Source organism: Trematomus bernacchii, unplaced genomic scaffold (assembly GCF_902827165.1).
Source record: "Trematomus bernacchii unplaced genomic scaffold, fTreBer1.1, whole genome shotgun sequence".
In the NCBI taxonomy this organism is placed as follows: Eukaryota; Metazoa; Chordata; class Actinopteri; order Perciformes; family Nototheniidae; genus Trematomus; species Trematomus bernacchii.
The window spans coordinates 9,022,199-9,030,823 of record NW_022987828.1 but is presented as its reverse complement, the minus strand read 5'-3'; the positions used below and the strand labels follow the sequence as shown (position 1 = coordinate 9,030,823).

The 8,625-nt window shown below is 41.9% G+C and overlaps 1 protein-coding gene across 3 annotated transcripts in view; it reads right to left on the bottom strand.

The window, feature by feature from the left end:
- Positions 1–218: 218 nt before the first annotated feature.
- The window catches only part of dlg5a (discs, large homolog 5a (Drosophila)), a 38,794-nt gene continuing 30,387 nt past the window's right edge, over positions 219–8,625 (bottom strand). For 2 of the 3 annotated variants that reach the window (XM_034151927.1, XM_034151928.1), the window contains exons 24-34: positions 8,193–8,357; positions 7,870–8,053; positions 6,467–6,615; positions 5,583–5,753; positions 4,751–4,941; positions 4,509–4,652; positions 4,214–4,341; positions 3,088–3,197; positions 2,661–2,705; positions 2,374–2,483; positions 219–2,286 (exon numbers count right to left, since the gene is read on the bottom strand). In XM_034151927.1, coding sequence (XP_034007818.1) covers positions 2,183–2,286; positions 2,374–2,483; positions 2,661–2,705; positions 3,088–3,197; positions 4,214–4,341; positions 4,509–4,652; positions 4,751–4,941; positions 5,583–5,753; positions 6,467–6,615; positions 7,870–8,053; positions 8,193–8,357 — 1,501 coding nt within the window. In that variant the 3' untranslated portion in view covers positions 219–2,182. The remainder of the gene's footprint in view (positions 2,287–2,373; positions 2,484–2,660; positions 2,706–3,087; positions 3,198–4,213; positions 4,342–4,508; positions 4,653–4,750; positions 4,942–5,582; positions 5,754–6,466; positions 6,616–7,869; positions 8,054–8,192; positions 8,358–8,625) is intronic. The other variant, XM_034151929.1, reaches the window with a different exon arrangement.

Here is an 8,625-nt window from a genome sequence, read left to right as displayed (position 1 = left end):
CAGCATATTGTTAACTTTACCCTTTCCTCTAAAATATCCTTAGTACAGCTCTAACTTAATTATATATACACTTCAATGCAGTATACATTATTATTCTTTCCTCAAAATGTTCCAATTGTGACCTTTTTGTTTAGGTACCATTACAAACACTAAACTATTTCCTAATGAGTGTTTTTTAGAACAATATAACACTGTAGACAAAAATTCAGACCAAGTCCTTAGCGTGATACAGAAAATGAGTTTTATTCTCATGTTAATGTCTCAACATACAAATCATTCTTCTTAATAAAAGAAAATTCAATCAGTACCTGGCATCTAGACTCTTCCTAAGAATACAACCATTTCACGTTGTACCTCTCTATCGTATACTATCTACTCAGAAAAATAGTAACAATACAGTTTGCTTCTGCTTAGTATTTTAGCCCAATAGTCAAACTTGTGGACCAATTTTCCTTTGAAAAATTGTGCAAGAATAGATCCCTTTTTAATAATTCAAATAAGAACCATTTTTTCTAATTAAGAATAAAAGGCCATCAATGAAATGTAAGGAACTGATGTGATAGATAAAAACGTGTATTAGTTACAGTAGAAATTATAGTACCTATTGGTAGTCTACTGGAAACCTAGGAACAGTTACATGTTTAAGGTTAACAGATAAACAAGTGCAAAACAGAAATAAAAGGATAAAGTTGCCTTAGTGGATTTTGGCACAATAAGATACAGGATATGGTTTCGAGGAAGGGCACAATATTTTAGTCAATATCTTTTACCTTTCTTAATAAAAAATACAATTAAATAACAATGAAAAGTCACTAACATTTAAACAGAGCAGAGTAAAATCCTTTTGAAATTACCCTGCACATTTTGCTTCATAGTGTCTCTTTTAACGAGTACATTGATAAGTGACCGACAACCAACCACAGAGAAACAAAAATAAATTCTTTTTTAAAAACATGCTAATACCTGCTAAGACATGACTTGACAGCCAGACGTTCCTAGGCGTATGACCTAGTGAAAATACATGTAATATATATTTATATATATATGTTTCTTTTTTTCAGTTGTATCTGCATACTGTATATGTTATACTCTATATATTGTTGTTAAATATTTGTTAAAGAGAAAGAATGATAGTTACACAGTGGTCTGTCTAGCCCTGGAGTGCACTCTGAGGAGTTAACCTGTTGGCTGCTGCTTCAGCCAACCCTCAAAACCTCACCATTGTCATGCGCGCTACACTTTACTGGTCTCAAATCAGCCTCTAAATCATCTCGTCCATGGTGTGTGAAGTGATGCAATGGATCTTGAAAGATAAACTCTTGCTCCGTGACCAGGGGCTGGTTTCAGATCAGGCTTCTTCTCCGAAGGCACTTCCAAACCCTAAACTGTTCACACACCCAGCTACTATAGAAACACAATGCATAGAGCAAACATCGAAGTGTTTGGAGTCAACATGGCCGTCACTGCTGGCGCTCAGGTTCGGTAAAACCACAGCTACATAATTAAAAGAGGTGTGATGCTTTTTGCATTTTGTGACAAACATCACAAGGAATGTGATGTCTGATCCTGGCATTCCATTTCTATAGCATCATATTTATGCTAATACACGACCTTGATTAAACTGACATTGTCAATACAATTGTGTACAACAGTCTCAATATGTTCTCTCTCTCTCTTACACACACACACACACTCACAAATCACAAACACACACACACACACAATTAGTTGTCAGTCGTCGTTAAACGGGTGCATAATTGTAGGGAAACCACAAATGTCATTTGGTACAAGGGGAAGGGTGAACTTCATTAGTGTTGAGGTTAGGGTACAGGGGGAGAGACACGCATTCAAGCAAATATTGAACACCTATAGTCGGACTCATCTTTTGACTGTAAACAGACGCTTACAATGCAGCATTACAAATACACCAGCAGAAACCCTTAGGGAAGACTGACTGAACTTTAAACGTGGAGGTTCCAGTGCTACCAACCTGCTCCGAAGCACGTCAGAAATAAATGGAGGCTCTGATTATAAATCAAGACAAAGACAAAATAAAAAAATATCAATAATTTACATAACTTGCTTACTGTAGTGTACCTATTGGTATAGTGTGAAAGAGTTAATTAGTGTTTGGGGAATGGAGATGAGGGTCGCAGGTCGCTGTAGTCGCAGCCAGTCTCCTCTAGGGGCAGCCGAGTGGAGTCCACAGGACTTTACTTTGTTCTTGATCAACTATAGTCATGATCTGAGTGCAAATGTAGGGGAGGGTGCCGCCTTGGACGATACCTGAAAACAAAAAGATAATGTTACATACAGAAAGTCGACTGACACATAACGGTGATATCATCTGTATTAAATGTTACGAGTGGATACCTGTGAAGAATTTGCTGTACTCTTGCTCTATCTTCTGCGCACTTTCAAATTGCTCCTTGGAATGTTTTTGAGATACTTTGTCCCGCAGATAAACCGGATCTTTCTGCTCCCTATGGGGGGGGGAAACGGGAAAGACTTTTAGGTCAGCGCATGTGAGGTATTAACCCTTCACCACTTATCTTCCTGTTATTTTCATTGTGTCAAATGAAGCGTTCGATCACTCAGTGTCTAATACTGATACAGTAAGCATAAACTGATGACAGTTTATGCTGAAATTTAGAATTCACCTGTTAATTATTTTGCCAGTGAGGGTCTTTGGAGAGAAATCTTTTCTGAAAATCAGTCAAAAATTAGGTAATCCATTACTATGTCTATAGTTTATAGGTTTTGCAGTATATATTTAAAAAATGTGCCAAGAAGTTCTAATGAATCCTGGCATAACATTTATAACGTTCACCCCATTTGAAGTGAAGTAGGAATACATCACTTGGAATGAGAGATTTTATCTGAAAAATAAATACCAAAAATAACAACAGGATGTTTCAGCAGCTGTTTGGGATTAGGCAAGAGTTTGCGGTGGGGTGGGGGGCTTTCACAGACTAAACGGTTCATGGTGGGGTGGAGAGTGTGAAGGCTTATCCTGCTGGGCCCATCATCCACACACTCACGCACTCTACCATGACATTGTATGCGTTTCAAAGAAATGGTACTTACTTGATCTGCTTTGCGTTTTTGTAGCGGACGAATACAACAATTGGATAAATGTGAACGCTGTGGAGCCTTTCAATGGCGTGCGAGGCGATGTCGAGCAAACAGTGACAGCCCTGTATCCAACAAAAGAAGAAAAAAGCAGAAACTTTTTTAACACGGTTATAAAAAGGTGCGACAATGACAGGAATCCTGCTTTCATTCATGGATATCTAAGGCCCCGGCTCCACGAGGACAAATACGGCAAAACGCATCGGAGTAACGCAACCGCAAAAAACCTTCCGACCACACGCAATATACACCGGATTGTGTCAAGCTCCACGAGACGGCTCCGTTTACATCCAACCGCTGGAAAAGCTGCAGTACATATGCCGAACCTGTACGTGGCGCTGTAACTTCCTCCACAAAAGCAGCAACTTCCTCCACAAAAGCAGCGAAGAAGAATGGTTGTCATGGCTGCACTTCTGTTTTTTCTCCGCGGTGGGGGCGGAGGGAACCGCGCAGAGTTTTTCGCCGGTCAATGTGTGTTAAAGTTTAAATCTTCATGCTTCCTCATGCAGCAGCTGATCCAGTAAGTAAACCCGACAGTAAAAATAAACATATTTATAACTAGTTTAGGTAGTTTGAGAGGTAATTAAAATAGCTAAGGGTGGTGATCTGATTTGAAGTGTGTGTTTTGCTCCCGCTGCTTCACAGCCGGAGGAGCTGCGTGTCTCCGTCCTGTCAGATTAGACTTCACTCGCGTTTATGTTCATATCGAGATAAAGATAAATAATCTGAATCTGAATCTGGTGGGGAGAGGCGGGGCTATGAAAACGAATGACCGTATAGGCGACTCCACGGCCCCGTTGGACCCCCCAGAGCGCTCCGTTCCCAGATCTATCCACCTTTGGACCCGTTGTCGTTTGCGGGGTCTGTTTCTACGTTTCCCTTACGGCGTCGTCGAGCTTAGAGGGCTATACGCATGAGAAATATGCGGATTCAACCCGTATTTGTCCTCGTGGAGCCGGGGCCTCAGATGAAAGCACAGCCGTAGTGATAGCTTATCTTGAGCAGAGATTAAAGACGCATTGAAGCCTATATCTTTCCTGATAAAATCAAATGATAAAAGAAAGGACAGGCTGGCTAATACCTTCTCTGTTATCTCCTTTATTGAAGCAACGGTGGTCACGTCAAAATGGCCACTTCTGCGCTTGTAGTCGATGAAGAGGAAGTCTTTGACGCCACGCTCGATGGCTTGCTGGGATGCCTTCATCACCTCTGCAGACAAGACAGAAAGAGAAAATGAGCTGAAGAAGGAAACATTTTCAGGCTACTGTACGAACCAAACCTCACATTTCTTGATATTACAGTTAATACAAATGTAGATGCTCAATTAATTTCCCTTATTTTTTGGACTGACAAACATCTGAATAAGGTGAACTCACCCAGTATACACCTGCAGAACTTCCCAGGAGACTCTTTGACCAGCATCTCCTTGACAGCGTCAGTGAGCGGCCCAAGGATGAGTACGGGTCGCGGAGAAGCGCACTCCACCTTCTGGACCCGCTGGTATGCCAGGCTCACGCAATCTGACACAAAAAAAAAAACCATACAAATAAATCGAAAATGGTTCTGGAAAAAGAGTGACATGGTGCCATTGTTGTGCTTCCTGCTGTTTTTGTCTCACCATCTAGGAAGGGGATGGAGTCCGTGCTGATTGTGTCGATAGCCACCATCTCTTTGCTGTCTTTGGAGCTGCTTCGTTTGTGTTTCTGTTTCCTCCTGAAGAAGGATCTGCGGGCCGCAGCTGAGAGCGTCTTACCGGAGTCTTCCTTCATTTCTGTCACACTGTGTCTGCGGTAAAACTCTTGGTCCATCCTACACCACACACACACACACACACACAGAGAAACACAGATTTCATTGAAGATAATCCTCTAAGAAAAAAGGTTTTGTGTGCCTGTTTTTAAATGCCATTTTATAATGTGTTTCTGCTGTATTTATTCTTAATTGTCTTTTTATTTTAATTTGTAAAGCACTTTGAATTGCCGTGTGCTGAAAGGTGCTATATAAATAAACTTGCCTTGCATTTATGTATAAAAGTAGTAGAAACATTAAAAGCCCAAGTTTCTGAAACATAACCGTTTCAATTGTTTAACTATTTTTGTATACTAAGATGATTAAGGTTAAGCATAGTTGTTAAGGGTCAATGTTGATGACATAATACATCTTTGTTGATTTATTATTTTTAAGAATTGATTGCAACTTGAAACTGTCCCTTCAGGCCCAGTAGAAGTACAAAATCATAAAAAAAAGTATATTTTGTAAAGTAACATCAATGCATGCCGGCCGAGACATACAATAAGCGGACAACATGACTTTGCCGTGAGTGCAAAAAGGACAGCATCAAAACATATGGAAGAGAAGGGACATCGCAGCAGTATGGCACAGATTGTTGTCAAACTGTCCTCCAGCTCAAAAATGTATGTGTGTAAGCGTGCGTTGATTTCTCCACCCACATGTACTTGCTGGGGATCTGCCCCCTCTGGATCTGCTGTGCGTTCTCATCTAGCTGCCAGGCCATCCACGTCCCAAAGCTGCCCTTTGGTAAAGACTCATCCACGTACAGGATGTCATCCTTCTTAAAACTGAGGTCCCCCTCCGCCTCCCCCGTACGGTCGTAAAGTGCTCTGTTGAGAGGGAGAGACAAAGATATATGGGGCGTTATGAAGAGCAGCGCAGAACCAGAGAGTGGAGGAGAATACAGTTGAGGAAGTGAGAGAGAGCAGGTGTGGAGAGAACACAGTTGAGGAAGTGAGAGAGAGCAGGTGTGGAGAGAACAAGATCCTGAATCAGAGAAGACGAGAAAGGAAGTGTGGAGAAAGTGTATCTATTGACAGCAGAAGCCTTGCTCGCCTCTTGTTGGAGCCTCGTAAGTCATTCCCCAACAGCCTATCAGTGACAAGCTGTAAGGCTGAGTGTATTTACTGCAGATGACGACACAAGCCCACTTGCCTATATGACAAGTGACTGCGGCAGCTGAGGCAACACGCCCTGACAGACTCCCAACAATAAAACTATTTTAGAGCTCCTTTTTCCATTCATATACAGTGCATTTCTAATGGCCTGGAAAAACCCTGAGCTCTAAAACATGGAACACCTAAATAGATAACCTAAATGCGGGGTGCGATTAGCAGCATCGCAGTCACACGCTGGATCTGGGACGTAATTGGTTAGATGAGATAGATTCCATCTTGTCCAAAGGGGCTGCAGTGGTGACTCTATATATAGCAGAGAGGAGGCTGCTTAGGGAGAATGATTGTCGTCCTCTTACAGAGCGGTTACACATTAACGCCTGACATTGAGCTGTGTGCATGTGCGCTGTGTATACACGTGCATGTACCTAATATAAAAGCCATCTCCTGGAGTGTCTTTGAGTGCGCTGAAGTCATCTGGCCGATGCTGCACCTTCAAAGTGACCGTCTCTGCAGGCTTCAGCATCTCCACGTACACCTCTTCTGCCGTCTTATTCTTCATATTCACCGAGTTGTACTGAAAGAGAAGAGTGGATGAGAATGGAAAAAAGGGAACTTCACATCCTAAAATGAAAGAAGTAGCAGAGAAATGTATCTGTGTATTCATTTGCAGTGCCTGTGAAGGGTAAATAGCTACATTTCCTCCAAGCTTTCAGCTGTATTAAAGTGTCGCAGTATTGATTTGTGCCATGTTTGGGGGAAGAAAAAACAAACAAGAAGGGAGATTGAAGGACAGAGTGATGCTGTGCAGCCTGATGACAAAGCCGCATGGCAATTCAGAATTCTTTGTGGCAGAGAGCTAAGTAAGTGGGAGCATGTCACGGATTGTCTTGTTATGAGTTTGCTGTGCTCTAAATGGATCATGAACGTGGAGTGAGAGAGAACGCAGCCGAGGAGAGGATCAATGAGGAACAATGAGGGGAAGGGAATAAAGAAATGCCTGCCCGCCTTCTGGCAGTGCTTGAGACTAAAGTAACAAAAGCACACAAAGCTCTGCAACATCTTATTATAAAAGTTTAGTCCTGGGATCACTTCAAGAAACTAATTACAGCTACAACTATTCACTGTCTTACAAAGCTATACAGAAAACACTACACATAGAAAACTTGATGTACTTGAATAATTGTAAATATGCTAAATATATATAAATGTTTTGCAAGGTATATTGGTTAGTTTCTGAGGGGGTTGTGCATTAAAGGTCCCCTATTATACTGTTTTTCATCAATGTATTATACGTCTCAGATATATACAAAACATGACTCTGAAGTGTTTGGCTCCAAACACCAAACAGATCATTGTAGCGTCCCATAAACCCCTCTGTTTCAGCCCTGTTTCAAAAGTGCTGATTCTCTGTCTGTTACTTTAGATGAAAATAAGGAGCCACTCCCCACGCCCCTCTGAGAGATATTTGGTTAAAAAGAACACAATGTTGCTCTAGGAGGAGATTCAGGTGATAAGGTGGGGGGTGTTACCTTGGTTGGTGATTGGCTAATGGTTACACAAGCCAAAAAAACATTATGACATCATAAAGTGGCCGAAATCTGATCAGCTCATTTTCAGACAGGTTTTTATAGAAATGGATCAGGACAAAAAGAGAGGGGATCTTTGTTCCTGAAACTTTCAGAATCTCTTTACACAGAGGGGACACATGTTTATGTAAAAAAGACATGAAAAAGTGGATTTTGCGTTTATAATATACGTACATTTTTACAAAATTCCTACGTCTATGTCTGTGCATGTGTGTTTGAATAAAAGTCAGAAAGGTCCCCACCTCCAGAATGAGGTCCCCAGGAAGCAGCCCGTCGGGGCCCCTGGCAGGACTGTCCTCATCCAGGCTCTCTATGTAAACGCCCCGTAGGTTCCCTCCGCAGAGTGTGACCCCCACCTCCACCCCGGACCGCCGCACCGTCACCAACCGTGGCTCCACCGCCTTCCTGCTGCCCTCAGACGGCATTCTGCGGGACAACAAGCGGTCGATTAGAGAGTTATTGGAGTGTAGGGGTGTAGCATGGAGCAATCATTTCCTCACAATCAACTTTCCAATACGGTGTGTTTGTTGTCCTCACTCTTATTAATGTTTGTTCAGAGGTTTACCTGATGAAATTGTGGGGACTGGTATTGGGTGTGGTCTGCTTGGAGGAGGGAGTGAGCGTCCCTTCGTCCTGTTCGCTGAGTGTGTCGATGGTGGAGTGATTGTCGGGGGTGGCGGCTCCGCTCCCCTGGGGGGTCGACTGAGAGCTGACTGGCTCCAGACGGGAGCTGCACCGGAAGAGAATCAAATAAAATGACATTGCAAAAGACCTTGTGTACTGAACTTCCCAGTAAAGGTAATGTCACTATTACATACTTTGTCCACCAGAGATCACGGACAGGTTCATTGTTTTTACACGGTCAAATATCTATAAACATATTTTCACCCAAAAACTTAAATGTCTATATAAAATTGTAGTTTCTCATTTGTTTTTCTAAAATTACATTTGTTTTTTTACTAGGTTTAATATGAATGTATTATACTTCAGTATTAGAC